Consider the following 15,789-nt stretch of genomic DNA (forward strand, 5'->3'; position numbering starts at 1 on the left):
AATTGTACTACTGCGAAGGTTTACCTCATTAATATTAAATAGGTCACACTGGGCAAAACTTCCTAGTGTCCAGTATAACAACGTAATTAATATTTATAAGCCAAGCCTTTACCATAGTAGGGTTCGCGTTCAGACAACATCCATTTGATTGTCCAGCGGATCTGCATTGCACCGACTCGTGGTCAAGAAAAGAAAACACCACCTAAAGAGTTCGCACACTTGAAATTGCATGAATATTTTCTTCATTTTACCAAAACATGAATGAGTAAAACGGTTCAATCTATTATTTGTTACAAGATGCATCATATATCATTCACCAACAAAAAAATACCATTGTATTGCCATAGTTTTAAACGTGTCCTTTGTCAATACCATGGCATTTTCATAACTTTAGACCATATGAATATTAAAGATATTTACTACCATGATATACATTCTATTAAATTACAAACTGACATCATACGATGTTTCTTGCAAATACTACAGTGTATTAGATGTCAGTTTAAGCCTAAATCAAATGTTCCCATCAGAATTAAGTGAAGACAAAAAACATGACAAAAATAAGTGTTTTTTTTTTTTATTATTATTATTGTTTGAATTTGACTCATTTCACAATCAGTTTGAAGAGGAAGTTCCGTTGATTGGATTATCTAGGATTTCATTCATCCGTCCTTTTTACCGATGACCATAATCTAGTGTCCGACAGTGCTGTGAATCTCTTGGAATGTTTAATATCTATAACATTAGATACAGTAGTTGTGCCCATGTAACTTAGGAGAAGCTGACAGACTTCAAGAGAAGCACCAACAAAGTGAGTTCACTTACTGCAGGATGTTGTCACACAATCCAGAAAACTGAGGACACCTAGTTTTAGATAGGGCATAAAACACTAACAACTGCAGTCAATCATTACACCAATGTGTTTGTCACAATGAAAAACATCACTAGTGAGGCCCCACGTTGCCTGTGAGTTTACAAGATTGGCTTGACTGTTTGGTCGAATAAAACCCCCCAAACACTAATACTGCGTAACCTGTTTGTGTGCTTGGCACTGTTATACAGCAAAAATCCTGGTCCAATATAATAAATCAAACAAAAAACGGCTCATAACAACACTAACAATAATAATTATGTCAATAGTTTCCAAATACCCTTTGGATGAAGGTTTATTTACTGAATGCAGCAGTTTTGACCATTGGCATCCTTGAAGCGCAGGCGCATCTTGGGTTTGTATTTTTCAAGGTACATTAATTGTTTGGCGTTAAATGCCCCGCGTCTTTTCCTAAAAAGAAAAATCATTCACGTCACGCAAAATGAGCCACATAAAATTCGTATCCTGCATAAAAAGAGAGCATTGAGATGGTTTAACTTACTGACGAATATACTGGACAGCATCTTCGTACATCATCCCGCATTCAATTAAGGCTATGGCCACCAAAACAGGAGCTCTGAACAAACGAAAAAACCTGTTGTCATTTGAAACTACTTGAAAGTCAAGTCACTTGTTTATTAATCAGGAATTTCTCTGACTGAGTGAAATAAATGCTGAGGTTCACACCATTACAGCACAAAACGTTCTGAAAGAACGGCATGTTTCTGCACATCAGGTCCAAGATAACTCAAAAAAAATGACACAGTGTAATATCTCAGCGAGCCACAGACAGACAGCGACAAACCAACATTTCATATCAGTCTGAATCTGACTGGATTACACGCGCCCTGATAATACTTACCGTCCCAATCCAGCAACGCAATGTACTGCAATGCAACAGCCTGGTTCATCTTTGAATTTACATTTGAGAAGGTTCAACCAGTCATCAACAATTTGGTCAGGGGGCGAACAACCATCATCGAAAGGCCAATCCTAAAGGAGAACACATTTCGGCATTAAATCCTCTGCATTAAATGCACAGAAAAACCAAATTCCATCAGGAACATAAAAAGGTTAATCACAAATCTCACCAAAACTTCAATGCCTTCTTTTTCCACTGGTGTTTTGTCATAAGTCGCATCACAAACCCGGACAAGAGTCTGGACTCCAAAACTCTTCAGTTCCTAAAATACATCAATACAGTCAAAACAGTCAACTCTTCCCCCGTTGTTAATACTGCCATTCATAGGAAGTGCTCTCATCTTAATTCTTACCTCTGTAAACTTGACCAGCTGTGAATTGGTGGGATTGTGGGTGATGAGAAACCTCATGCATTCGTAGGTGATCTCAACAGGAGCGGGGCGATTCATTTCGAAATAATGATTCCAAAATATCTAAGCAATTTGACTTTGAGGCGATTCTCTCGCAAATAGGGAAAAAGGAGAAGGTAACAACTTTCACGCTCCCACGGTTTTAAAATAAAAACTAAAGAAGGGAACTATCCTTCTGGTTCGCAATTTATAATTAACCCATTCAGGAGAGGAGAGATGATCAGTTGGCACTAGAGAGAAGGAACAACGATTCGCTCTCTAGTACCTGGATTGGCTCAAACCGATTCATACACTTGAACTCTGGACAAAAAAAGATGCTCCCCGAAAGTGCAGAATTTAAGACGGGCAGTCAGGTAGTATAATCTTCATATGGCAGGCCCTCTGTTCACTTGTCTACAATGACCAGGTGCTGTGCCTGGCAGAAGTCTCCACTCACACTGACAAACGCCATAAATGTGCAGCCTGGAATAAGAAAGATGCGACCAATAAATAACCAGGGCAGTGGATTCTAAGGCACATCACAACCAGCAAGTGCAGTGAATCAAAACATGTCACCATTAACACCAAATGATTACTGGATACAGCCTACAGCTGAAGAGAGACCTCATTCTACTGCAGATATTGACTTTGGGCACTGGATGGATTATGAACTCTCATCATAAAAGCATACAGGCCTTGCACAACATTATATCATGGTGATACACATGGAAAATACATTGCGATATGTTTCCTATCATGCACTTACTTTTAATAAGTGAACAGAAAACAAGTTGAGAACTCTGCATTCTATCTTCACCATTCGTGACTGTCTCTACTTTGCACCTAGAAAAGATAATCAACAAAAAAAAGGAATAAACAAGACTTTTCTTCATCTTCATCAAGACATATTCCAGAATGGTAAATGAAAAGAGCTGATGTGTTTCTATTTGTTTTAGTACAGATGTATGCTATAAAAGCTTACCTTATATACCATTTAACACACATGAAACATATCAAAATGGATTCAAATATTAATTAATACACCCTCAGATTAATCTTAAAAAGGTGGATATACACATGCTTATATATATATATATATATATATATATATATATATATATATATATATATATATATATATATATATATATATATATATGCACACACATACATGCATGCACATAACCGTATGACACATATCTCTGTCACCACATTCGCTGCCCATATACTGTCTATTTTTGACCATTATCTCATTCTTAAAGGGACAGATCACACACAAATGAAAGACATGTTATTTACTCACCTTCATGTTCCTTCAAATTCCATTTTCTTTCTGCTCTGGAAAACAAAGGGAGATGTAAAGCAGAAAGACAGTCTCTGTCATCATTCACTTTCATGACATGTTTTTTATCCACACAATGAAAGCGAATGGTGCCTGAGAATGTCATTATGTCCCTTTGTATTGTTTTCCACAGAAGACAGAAAATCATATTTTGGATTTGAACGACATAAGAGGGAGTACATAACAAAAAGGATAAAAAAATAAAATAATAATCTGGAAGTAAGTTGTACTTTTAAAACAGAAAAAGCTTCATAGTGTCTATGCATGGAACACAATGGGATCCATTTGCTGACCACGCATTAATCTATATTAGTGGTGGACAAATTAAACAACCATTTAAGTAAAAAACCAGACTCATAAAATATTAACTTTATTCAAATCCACACGTAAATCATAAGACACTCTACCTTATTGTGTGAACGTTATGGCAGTTTATAAAAACAGATGTCATTTACAATGAACGTAATTATTATCAGTTCAAGTCATGAATACACGTTTATACGACATAAAATAGGCCATAATTACACCACAAAGGTAAATCATTGTTAGTCCCAACTGTTTTAGGCGATTAGTTTTCTCTTGTCCGCCTAGCGTATTATAGCTGCTAAATGCGTATATATTTAAATACATGCACAATTTCACACTTCACGAATCATTAATATATTCATTAACGACAGAAAAAAATAGATATGAAATCATATAGGTACTTACAAAGAGCTGACGATATATGAATACCGTGACAAAGAGAGAAAGGATTGAGAGATGCTGCTAGCCGGCTAGCTCTCCCTACCATAGAGCTCCCGTAACCAGGCGACAATTCCGGTCCGCGCAGATGACCGTTGATTGGCTGCGCGCACTCACGTGGCCGACAAACCGCACCTTTCACGTTTGAACGTGCGGAGTGGATAAATGTTACTTTTTTCATCAGCTAACAGGTCTCGACCAATCACGTTGATTCTACTAACAACTATACATATTATTAGTTGTTTGTGATTATTACAGCAAATAAAAAAGCTTCGATGGTAGGTAAAGGTATTCGCTTTAATTCCTAATCCTTTCAAGTGGTCACACATATCGTTAAAATATTTATAATTACAATAACAAGAAACCCACGTCACAGATTTTAAAAATGAAATTATACCACCATCTCCTGGTGAGAAAGAGTTGTAGCATCGATTATTCTAGTTTTAGTTAATAGCCCAAAACCAACAATATATACCGGCAATGTAAAAAAAAAAAAAAAAAAAGGAACTGATTTTTTTTGAAAAAATGTCATGTGTTTTCGTGTATTATATAATATTTCAGATTGCTGGGTGTGGTGGTGACACATAACGAGGCCGCAAGGCTTCAAAATGTATCGTGTAGGCCAACTCACATTACAGTGCCAGTCTGTAAGATAATCTAATGAACAGCACGCACCACCCACACTCCAGCAGCACCACACCCTGCTAAAGCAGCTCCATCATCACAGGTGTCTCATGTGAGTAAACCACGCATACACTCAGGTATAATGGCGGCTAGGCCATAGATCAGGTTGGGCAGGATTTTTTAAGGGCTTTTACTGTAGTTTCGCCCTTTCCCTTTTTCTTGTGCTTTTGGTTTTGTTCTTTTTTTGTGCTTGCAGTTTCGATGTCTGTCAGTTTTGCGGCAAAACACGGTAAGATGTCATTTTATGCTTTGCTTAGTATTAGTTATTACTGAGTAGCTACCGGACAAAGACGGATCTTATCAACATAGCAATTAGAAGAAAGTTAGAAAATTAGAGATTGTATGCGTAAATGTGATTACAAGCACAAAGGGGACTAATATATTGCATTTATCATTTGTTTATATAACAATACTATTTTTATAATGATCAAATAATCCTGAAAACAATGTCGCGTTCACAAAAATATTGAGCAACACGGCTGCATGATGATTTCTAAAGGATTATGTGACAGAAAAGGGTAGAGTAATGGCTGCTGGAAATTCAGCTTTACCATCACAGAAATAAATTACATTTTAATATACATTAAAATAGAAAACAGTTATTTTTAACAGTAATGATATTTCACATTATTGCTGTTTTCAGTGTATTTTTAAAGTCTTAGTGAGCATTAGAGCCATTTGTGTGTGTGTGTGTGTGTGTGTGTGTGTGTGTGTGTGTGTGACCTATACATTGCCATTAGAATACATTTACTGAACCCAAGCATAGGGACCTGACAAAAAATGCTTATTTTAAATGAAAATGTCATATATGTGTGTGTGTTTTGTTGTTTTTTTGCGAAATGTTAAAAAACATGTAGGATGTCTTATGAGACAACTATGAGACATCAGCTATGAGACAAACCCTGGTGGGATCCAGCATGACAAATCCACAACTCTGCCTGCAAAATAAAGACAGCAAGGATTCATAATGAGCAGGCTTGTCAACACAGGCTTGTTATATTTAAATGTGTCACCCTTGTGATTGCACAAACCCTTATTATAAGGTTACCTGTCAAAACCTCCATTTAAAGCACTTGGAACAGAATCGGATATTGCAAACTTTTTGATGAGATCTTCAGAAACAATCTGGAGTACCTGTTATGCATGACTGAACGCCTCCGGAGTTGAAATATTAATCCAAGGCAAAAATCTCCACTGGCTAATTAAAAAGATAATCAGCAACACAAAAAAATGACATGATGAAAACCCATTAGGTTTTTGGTTAAATTTAGAGCATGCTTTCGTGACACCAGTTGTCAGGAGATTCACTGACCCAAACTAGAGTGACCTGTTTCTGTGATTTTTAAAATTATGTCATTGTGCAAAAGTTTTGAGTTTCGTATGTAATTGTGTTCATTTCAGGACATAGTTTGTGATCAGCGATGAACTGGTCAGGACTTGAGAGCCTTCTTAGCGGGGTCAACAAATACTCTACAGTGTTCGGTCGAGTGTGGCTGTCCATGGTGTTTGTGTTTCGGGTTCTGGTGTTTGTGGTGGCGGCTCAACGCGTTTGGGGCGACGAGAGCAAAGACTTTGTGTGCAACACCAAGCAGCCCGGCTGCAACAACGTCTGCTACGACAGCGCGTTCCCCATCTCTCACATCCGTCTGTGGGCCTTGCAGCTCATCTTTGTCACATGTCCGTCACTCTTGGTCATGGCCCACGTCAAATACAGAGAGGAAAAAGACAAGAGGTACACGGCCCTCCACGAGGGCACCCATTTATACGCCAACCCTGGGAAAAAGCGCGGGGGTCTTTGGTGGACTTACCTGTTGAGCTTGATCTTTAAAGCCACGGTTGATGCTGCATTTCTCTACATCCTTCATCACATGTATAACGGCTATGATCTCCCTCGCCTCACCAAGTGCTCGCTGGATCCTTGTCCGAATACGGTGGATTGTTTCATCTCCCGTCCCACGGAGAAGAAAATCTTTACCCTCTTCATGGTGGTTTCCTCTGCTCTCTGCATTTTTATGTGCATCTGCGAAATGATATATCTCATCGGAAAGCGTATATTAAAAAACTGTATGATGCGAGAAGCGCCACCACCACGGTCGAAAAGACCCGACCCAACGCTTTCCAGCAGCCAGAACTTGAGCTCACAAAAACTGAGAGACACCTCAATGGACAAAACTGCTATTTAACGACAGCAGCGTGTGTTGCCAAACCTTTACAGCCTCAGGGAGTTTGGGATATGGAATAAAAAGCCCTCTTTCTCTGTCATCCAAAATTGTAGCAAACAAATGCAAATGCAAATTGATAAATGGAAATAAATTAGCATCTTTGAACGATGACTAGTTAGTAAAGACCTCATGTCACTTTTAAACACACTATATTATTTTTAGTATAAGTGTTTTTGTTTTTATTATTATGAAAAAAGCAGCATAAGCTGGTTAGGTATGTTTTGAAGCTGGAATGCTGGTTTAAGCTGGTCTTTTGCTGGTTTATGCTTGTTCTTTGCTATATGTGTTAGTTTTTGTTTTTTTAGAGTATGCACTTTAGAATGAACTTTAAAAGCATAATGTATTTCAAAATAGGAAAAAAAAGATTTTTGTGAGCTGAGCTTGGCTCTAAATACTTTGCAATCTATGTCAGATGGCTTCATGCAAATGTGCTGTCAACCTCAAAATTTACATGTCTCCAATAGCACCATGCATTTTAAAGTTAGTGTTTTTTTTTTTTATTTGTATTCGGTGTACATGCATATCAAACGAACATATCAATTAAAAACTAATTTAATGCAGATTTGCCTTGTTTTTACTGATGTTCTAGAATCGACAGGGGATGTGAAAGCTTAGTATTTTACCCCAAAATTTGAAAAAAATTTTTATGCTCTTATGCAACCAAATTCTGTTGATTTATTTTTTGGTAGTTTGACACCCCCGCTTTTACTGTATGGAAAAAAAGCAGTTCTGATATTTAGCTTACATCATTTTATGTTTCATTGAATAAGGAATGCATACTCAGTGGCATAAACAATGGCAGAAATTAATTTCTGGGCAACTATTCCTTTTAAAATGACTTACATTAAAGCCAAATACGCTGTATCAAATCTCTTAACAGCGCTTTGAACTCTCCGTATAATTCCTCTGACGCTCTCTGGATCTTTTCAGTCCTTATTTCTGTCAGCCTACACTGCTTTTGTACCTAGAATGCATTTAAAAATAAAATCTTTTAGCACACAGTGCCCAGTGCACTTTCATTTACATGTTACATAAGAAGCACCTCTTGATCTTTTGCCTTCAGCAACCAATGATTACATCCCTCCTACCTTTTCTATCTCACTCACTCACACACCACACACAAATATATCACACTGCACACCAAGGGCAAGAAAAACACGATTTAGTGCATATTTATTTGAATGTGTTTCAATGCTAACGTGACAGCAAAACGTGATTCTTTCATCCTAAGCATTTTATCCAACCTGAACAATTTCCAAGCACTGGCACGTCACCAGCCTGCATATAATCTTTCGGTCTTCAGCACATTGACCAGAAAGAATACGGCAAATGTCCTAATGTATGATTCACTCACTCTGTGCTGCTCCTCCTACACATGTGCCCTGGCTTCGGCTCAAATGCACATAGCAAACAATCCATCCCACTCACATACGCACACCAGCTCACACACACTTTTAGAGATAGACTCATACACATTCGGCAGTATTCCTTCTCTACTGATATATAACGTTTAGATTCAGAGTTGCGCACCATTCAGAATTCTATCGAGAACGCTTCATATTCAACGATTTGAATTGAATCTGGAACAGAAACAGAACTGCAAGTGTCATTTTTGTTTAAGGCAATAGTATTACATTGGACTTTTTGACAATGCAGATGGGATATTTGCAGAAACATTAGTTTATAATCTTTTTTTTAAATTATTTGAATAGGACAATATTTAGACTAGAAGCGAAGAGGGAGAAAGAAAGGGACTCGAACTAGAGACAAGTGCAACAGAGATGCATGTGAAAGAATTATTAATAAATGTCTAAAATTTGTATGTATGTTTTTTTCTAGACAAGGAAGCTTTAAATTTATTACATTGATAAATTTTAATTTATTACAATTTAGATTTTTAAATATATGCTTTCTTTTGAATGTTATATTAATAAAATGAATTGTGAAAATTTGTATGCTTTCCTCAAAATATTAAGCAGCACATTTGTTATAAAACATTAATAATAGCTTATAAAGAAATGTTTTTTGAGCACCGAATCAGTGTAATTGTTATAATTCAGCTTTGCTATACCAGGAATAAATTACATTGTTGATTGTTTAACTTCTAATAGCGTGTCACAATATCACTTTTTACTGTAATTTTGATCAAATACATGCTACTTTAGAGAGCATAATATTTAAAACAAAATACTTTAAAAATCATACCAACCTCATATTTTATTTAAAAATAATAATTTATAAATAAATGATACAACATGCGTTATATAAACAATATATCATTTGGTCCATTGACTATGGTGGGAGAACATGTCATTTCTGAGAATGCTTCAGTTTACCCCCAAATCTTCAAAATGAAACCAAACATGAAGCAGCTTACAAGTTTACAAGCTGCTTAGACCAACTTTCTGTTCTTTGCCCATTTCGTTGTTGTGTAACTGTGACAACATGTGGATTTTCCCTTTCTGTCATTCCAATTTATTCTATAGGGTGGGGCCAGTGTATTTAAAATGAATAAACTGGTCTCACCCCATTATTGACAAACTATTTTCCTGTTGACTCTACTTTGACGCTGTTGTGTAGAGTGCTATGTAAATCTTGGCTTAGATGGCTATATAGCACATTAGAAAACTTTTTTCTGCCATATAAATATATAAAGTATTATTCATGAAATGAAAATGAGAGTTTATAAATTATGAGTTTGCCCGAGCTTGCTAAGGATTCTATAAACCATTTTCAAAAACATATTAGAGACAACATAGTGCTGGGAATGCATGTCCTGCATTGCTGCAGTATATTTCATCAAAGCAAAAAGATTCAGGTTGGACCCAGGAACAACAGTGATTTGATGCATATTATGCATAACAGATGGAACAAAATGACTGTAATGTAGGTTACTGAGGAACAACGATGGGCGGCAGCAGAATCCCATGCACTTCAGCAACATAGACACCAGGATATCGTGTGTTCGCTGACACTCGACCCACTTATGTATTATCTTGGCACACAATGCATTCAGTTTGGCCTCATTTACACTGAACTAATTAATTTAACTAAAAATAGCCCATTTGGCCCCTACAACACCACCAGAATTTCAGGCTCCTTCACTCTGATCCCAAATAATTCACATGAGAAATCATATATATATAGGCCATGAGACAGATGGAGCGATGGAAAGGAGGCTAAAGGGGGGCGGAGCCTGAGAAGGCTATCCAAAAGCATGCTAAGTAAACAGCAAAGAATGACAAGAAATTAAATGACAAAACAAAGACTTTGGTCCTCCACATTTCATTTATTGACAACCCAGGCAAAACGCATTTTCTTTGCAATGTGTTAACAGGTGAAACAACTCTCCCTGCTGAATTTAAACTTTATAAACTGAGCTAAGCACACACATTTTACTGCATATTAAGCTTTATTTGTGCTATAAACTGTGCTCCTTTATTGATGAGGTCAAAAATTCTACATCAGCCTATTCACTATTCATCACTCAGTACTTTATCACAGTCAGTTCTAACCTCAGTAACATAGAACATTAATTATTGTTATACAGAGCACACAGCATATAGCAAATAGAGTATCTATTACTGACATAACGTAAGTGTGCAATAGATTTTAAGCTCATATGCTTGATCTCTGATAGTCATATTGCATCTACGATCACCTATTTAATAGCCAGACTTATCAGTTAACATAAATACTGAACATTGAAATCAATAACAACTTAATAAATCCATAAAGCTGTCCACCATGACGTAAACTTTAAAACAGAGATGCAGCTTGAAAGAGAGACTTAAACTGAGCTTCAACAAAACTGCAATCAAGAACACATCCAAGTTTTATTGTGAATGATGGTGGAGTCACGACTTGGAAATAATATGTACATAATGAAAAAGAAAGGATAACGAAAACTAAAATACCTGTTTATAATGTTGATAACTCTTAAATGGGATCTAATACAATTGATTTGCCAGTGCAGTAATAAGAGTTAGGATACAGACTTCACCTCAGTGTGTGTCTCTGCCCCCTGTGTGTACTGTGAGGACACCTCTTCCAGCCCAGCTCTCTCCTGTACAACAATAGCAGCCAACTCCCCAGGCTGGCAGGAAATCTGCTGAGCTTGGTTGCCATGGAGCAGTTTGTCTGCATCCAATTGGTCCTCGCCGAATAGGTCCTGCAGCACCCCCTGCTCTAGCTCCTCCCAGTAGTCCCACGCAGGCTTGGAAGAGTTTGGCTCGTGTTCAGAATCAGTCAGGTCTGAGTCCCAGTCGCTATCTCCTCCTACAGCAGAGGCCAGAACAAAGTCTGCCTTCGAACCGCTGTCCTCTGATTCAGAATCTTTTGAGTCATATACCGAATGTCCCTCTGTGACCAGCAGGTGGCAGTCAGGAGCAGCCAGGTAAACAAAACTATCTGTGGAGAGGAAGTCACATTCATCAGGGTAAGGGCAAGGTTTGGCGAAGGAAGTAGGAGGCAGTGGCTCCTCCAGTGCAGGTTTGGTCACACTTTCCTGTGTGGTTGGGGGCAGCACTGACACTGCCAGGTAGACAAAACTATCTGTGGCAATGAATGGATCTGCATCGCTCTTGACTAATAGCGTTTCTTTAGCTTCGTGTTTGGAGGGGGACAGCGGTAAAGGCACATCAATCTTCGATGTGTTCACAGTGTTATGAATCTCTAGGGTGTGAGATCCAGTGTCCACAGGTTTCAAGCGTGCTTGTATTTCTGTAGCTTTGGTTGTAATCTCTTTACAAAATGCTTGCCTTCCTAGCTCTATGCTATTAGCTCTCAGCCCAGAGGGATCTTTTTGGTTCAAAGTTGCCAATTTTTTTGCTTTTGGAATCGAAGAGTATGTCCCACTCTTTCTGACGTCGACTTTTCCCTCTTCCCCTTGACTGAGAGATGTAATACTTCCAAGATCTGACATAGTGATGTCCTCTCTACTGGTTTGACTGGGATTTGACATGTAGATGCCACTTGAATCTGAGTCTAGGGTCAGGTTGGAATCTGGTGACTCGCTATGGCCCTGTTTGTTTCTCATTTGGGCATCAATGATGGCGAGATCTAAACTGGTTGGGACCTTTTTGTGAGCAAGTTTAAGGCTCCCTGGCTGAGTCACAATAACATTACTTTGACCTTTGCCTGTTTGTAAATTGTACTGAAACTGTTCGTCATCGTCTTGGCTTTCCGCAACCTCTCGGTTCATTCTTTCAATCTCCAACATATCTTCAGCACCCAGTTCTGAGCTTGTACCTGATGGAGCTTGTGAGCCACCAAACCCCGATGGAGGATGTAAAAGGGGCCAGCGCCTTAGAGAACCAATGCTTTGCAAATCTTCATTCCATGTCTCATCCCAAAGCGAATTAACCATCTCTAACACAGCTTCCCAGTTCTCTTCTTCGCATTCAGGAGTGGTATTTTCATCAATGACTGGCTCAACACTCTCGTGTATAAACACAATTTTACTCTCTTCTTCTAAAGCTTCCTCAATCACACTCTCAATTTTAGATGTTTCAGGTTTATGTTCCTCCTGCTCCCGCAAGAGCTTCCATTCCTGTAGTGAGCAATCTTTCAAATCTCTTGTTAAAGTAGATTTGCCGAGCTGTCCGTCCACGTTTCCTTGGTGCTCTGGGAAGGGTGAAAGACGAGGAATTGTCTTTTTGTCAGAAACACTTCGGATTAGCAGAGAAGGTAGTGGGGGAAGAATCGGGAGGTTATGAACTGCACCACCTTGCCTTACCGTCCTTCTCCTTCCAATTAGTCGGCGGGGCCAGGTGGACTCCATTGGTGTAGGGGAGATGGCAGGTCTTTTTGACGTTTGGGAGCGCAGAAGAGGCGTCGTGTCTGTTTCAGGTTCTGGGGTGGTTGGTGGTGGTTCTTTCTCAGGTTCAATGTTCTGGGGTTTAAAAGTCAAAAACAGGTTATCTTTTGTCATGCCCCCATTGTCCCTCATACCTTGGCGAATCTCTAGTTTGTCTTGGTCTTCTTGACCACACATCAGGGCACTTACTGATAACTCTGACAGAGGTGGTCTCGGTGAAGATGGTTGGGTTGGCAAAGACTGCCTGTTGAACTGCTGATGGTAGGGCAATGGAGAGGGAGAGAAGAACACAGAAGGTGTATGCGTACCAGTGGAAAAGGGGGAACCAGAGAAGGGTGAAATCTGAGGGGAGGTGAAGCTGTTCGGAAAGAAGGCAACTCCTGGGTTTAAGTAGGTCTTTTCGCTTGGGGAGAGTTCGAATGTTTCTGGGAACTTTGGTGGAGACAAAACCTTCCAGGAGTGGCGACAGAGGTTGTCCTTCTTGCCACTTTCCTGGTGATGATGCCTCTTGTTCATGGAGCCGCTTGGAGCCGAGCTGCAGGATACACTTGGGGATGCTGACCTCACAAACCCTCTTGGTGACTTGCTCAGTTCATCATTTGCTAATTTCAGAGAATCAAAAATGAACCTCTCATCCAGTTTTCTGCCACTGCTGCCTAGCACAGAAGATCTTGTGTCAAACATGTCTCCACCTGCTCCCAGGGAACCATTACTGGAGAAGTCAGTTTCTCGACCCCTTCTTGAACCCAGAGTGCTGTGTGCCGAACTGTGGTCGATCTGTTCGTTGATGCACATTGTGTCATAAATGGAGCGTTGAGGGATGTACCCATCTTCATTGTAGCCCTCTCTGTCATCCCCTTTTTTTGAACAACAAGGGCTCTGCCGTAAGCAGCCAGGTCGACTTAATGGCTTTCCCATTGTGTCAGTTCTTGATGATGGCCTCCTACACGACCTCCAATACAATACTCCCGAAGTCTATAGCATGACGTTGCCAGAGCATGTGTACCAGATCTTCTTAGAAATTATTAGAGACATTTTTGATTTAATCAAAAACTGAAAATACTTCATTAAACTTACTGATCATCTAGTGATGGCAAGTGGTTAGATACTCAAGAAATGACTTCAGTATCTCCACTGGGGAAAAAATGCAAAAAATAATACATATAGTTTGACATCAAGTGGGAAGGAAGCAACTTTGTGGGTCAGTCAACATTACATGTCCACGTAAATAGATTAGCTTTTTATTCACCGACTTAATAAAGCTGTCTGTCTATCCCCTCCATTTAGCCAGATATAAGCAGTTCTGTTCCAAATTTAGAGCCCCCATTCTCCTGAGGCAGCATCTTTACACTTCAAAAATGCACAGTATTAGAGCAAAAACTCACTTCTCTTCCTCATTCAAATGTGACATAACACTTCTCCATGGTCTCTTTGCATTGCCCGTCTTCATGTTGTTAATCACTGACGTAACTCTAGCAATCAAAGCATCGCAGGGTGACAGATGGTCGATCCAAGTCCCTTATGCGCTGGTGGTCCAGGTGTGAAAAGTGTACAGGAATCCAGGCATCCAGTCTGTATTCCAGCATTATCTTGCAGCTCTCAGACTCTTGTCCTTCGTCACACAGAAACACAGTTGGTTTGATAAATAGCCTCTTATTTCAACACCAACGGCAGCTCTCTCTCCCTCCTCTCTCTTACTGCCTCACTATCACTCTCTCAGCTCCCTCCCCTGAGTTTTGAGGCTGCTTCAGGGCTTTAGCACTTATCAGGAGCTTAGGACTTTTTTGCCTCACTCATTTCATTTCCTCTCCTTTCAGTCACTTTTATCTCAATTTGGTTTGGCCTCTAATAAGATGGCTTAGATTTTCATCAGACGTTATCTGCATTTGCCAATATCCTTGTCTTATGTGTGTAAATAAAAACCTCATTTAAATTAAATGGTTAGCACAAATTGCGCCAACAGCGTGGCTTTTAAAAAAGCAAAGTTTGACATTGTGCGTTTTTCAAACGTCGATTCAGTCATGCACTGCCAGATTGTCTGTCTTTGTTGTACTTCTCTCTCCCACACACTCTCCTCTCATTCTCGAACCCTCTCGAATCACACCTCATCTGCCCGGAGCACGCCCACACACTCTTTTTGAACAGGCAATATAAACGTGATCTGTCCCTGAGATGCTCTATCTTTCTGTCCGCCATGACCGATTGTAGTTGTACGAACAATTGGTAGGAGATATAGACAAACAGTGTTTGCCCTTCAACAACTGTAGATATAAATAGTTCCACTGCCTCACTTATATATTGCTCCCATTATGTTGGGCAGGCAATGCTGAAAGTCAGTGCAGGCTAAATTAAAGGTCCTAATGTGGGACGTTCAGGTTAAGTCAGACAGTAATTGTATTACTAAAGGCTAATGCATATATATATATATATATATATATATATATATATATATATATATATATATATATATATATATATAGTGCTTTTCATATCTGAATTGCATGATTCTCAACAGCAGCAGCACATTCAGAATCCAGTGTGAAGCACAAGCAACAGCTCTTGTCTCTGTTACCATGGTAGCGAATGACAATTGGCTTTACATCGTAGGCTGGCGCTGCATCTATCTGTGCAAATATCAGCATAATCATGTGGCTAAACATTGCTTATTTGATTCCTCTTTGTTGTCCTGTCAAGGTCCTGTCACTTGAACTAACAAAGCAGGACTGCCCTCTATTGACTGAGACATGACACTTTGACTCCATGAATGCATCACCCTTATGAATGTTGCTTTAACATCT

The 15,789-nt window shown here is 39.1% G+C and overlaps 3 protein-coding genes across 6 annotated transcripts; 1 reads left to right on the top strand and 2 right to left on the bottom strand.

Moving 5' to 3' along the window:
• Window positions 1–562: 562 nt before the first annotated feature.
• On the bottom strand, window positions 563–4,365 carry ptp4a2a (protein tyrosine phosphatase 4A2a). Of its 3 annotated transcripts, none has more exons than XM_043263867.1 (8): window positions 4,235–4,347; window positions 3,485–3,519; window positions 2,948–3,024; window positions 2,146–2,664; window positions 1,963–2,055; window positions 1,734–1,864; window positions 1,374–1,448; window positions 563–1,282 (listed from the first exon to the last, which is right to left on the bottom strand). In XM_043263867.1, exons 4-8 carry the CDS (start codon window positions 2,239–2,241, stop codon window positions 1,171–1,173), a joined length of 507 nt encoding a protein of 168 aa, XP_043119802.1. In that variant the 5' UTR covers window positions 2,242–2,664; window positions 2,948–3,024; window positions 3,485–3,519; window positions 4,235–4,347; the 3' UTR covers window positions 563–1,170. The 3 variants fall into 3 exon arrangements, with proteins under 3 accessions (XP_043119802.1, XP_043119803.1, XP_043119801.1); XM_043263868.1 differs by having other exon boundaries at window positions 3,485–3,514; window positions 4,235–4,319; XM_043263866.1 differs by lacking the exon at window positions 3,485–3,519 and having other exon boundaries at window positions 4,235–4,365.
• A 431-nt stretch (window positions 4,366–4,796) lies between these two features.
• On the top strand, window positions 4,797–7,733 carry gjb9a (gap junction protein beta 9a). Of its 2 annotated transcripts, none has more exons than XM_043262387.1 (2): window positions 4,797–5,003; window positions 6,353–7,733. In XM_043262387.1, exon 2 carries the CDS (start codon window positions 6,373–6,375, stop codon window positions 7,132–7,134), a length of 762 nt encoding a protein of 253 aa, XP_043118322.1. In that variant the 5' UTR covers window positions 4,797–5,003; window positions 6,353–6,372; the 3' UTR covers window positions 7,135–7,733. The 2 variants fall into 2 exon arrangements, with proteins under 2 accessions (XP_043118322.1, XP_043118320.1); XM_043262385.1 differs by lacking the exon at window positions 4,797–5,003 and adding an exon at window positions 5,014–5,180.
• A 2,709-nt stretch (window positions 7,734–10,442) lies between these two features.
• LOC122361444 lies at window positions 10,443–14,742 on the bottom strand. Its single transcript, XM_043262193.1, has 2 exons — window positions 14,377–14,742; window positions 10,443–14,125 (listed from the first exon to the last, which is right to left on the bottom strand). The coding sequence occupies exon 2, from the start codon at window positions 13,907–13,909 to the stop codon at window positions 11,159–11,161; it is 2,751 nt and encodes a 916-aa protein (XP_043118128.1). The 5' UTR covers window positions 13,910–14,125; window positions 14,377–14,742; the 3' UTR covers window positions 10,443–11,158.
• Between the last annotated feature and the right edge of the window lie 1,047 nt (window positions 14,743–15,789).

This window comes from Puntigrus tetrazona, chromosome 17, assembly GCF_018831695.1.
Source record: "Puntigrus tetrazona isolate hp1 chromosome 17, ASM1883169v1, whole genome shotgun sequence".
Taxonomy (NCBI): Eukaryota; Metazoa; Chordata; class Actinopteri; order Cypriniformes; family Cyprinidae; genus Puntigrus; species Puntigrus tetrazona.

Coding starts and splice junctions, on each gene's coding strand:
- gjb9a (XM_043262387.1), top strand. CDS start 6,373: ATGAACTGGTCAGGACTTGAGAGCCTTCTTAGCGGGGTCAACAAATAC.
- LOC122361444 (XM_043262193.1), bottom strand. CDS start 13,909: ATGGGAAAGCCATTAAGTCGACCTGGCTGCTTACGGCAGAGCCCTTGT.
- ptp4a2a (XM_043263866.1), bottom strand. CDS start 2,241: ATGAATCGCCCCGCTCCTGTTGAGATCACCTACGAATGCATGAGGTTT. Junction 2,056..2,145: donor AGCTGGTCAAGTTTACAGAG/GTAAGAATTAAG, acceptor GATGTATTTTAG/GAACTGAAGAGTTTTGGAGT. Junction 1,283..1,373: donor GCTGTCCAGTATATTCGTCA/GTAAGTTAAACC, acceptor TTTTCTTTTTAG/GAAAAGACGCGGGGCATTTA.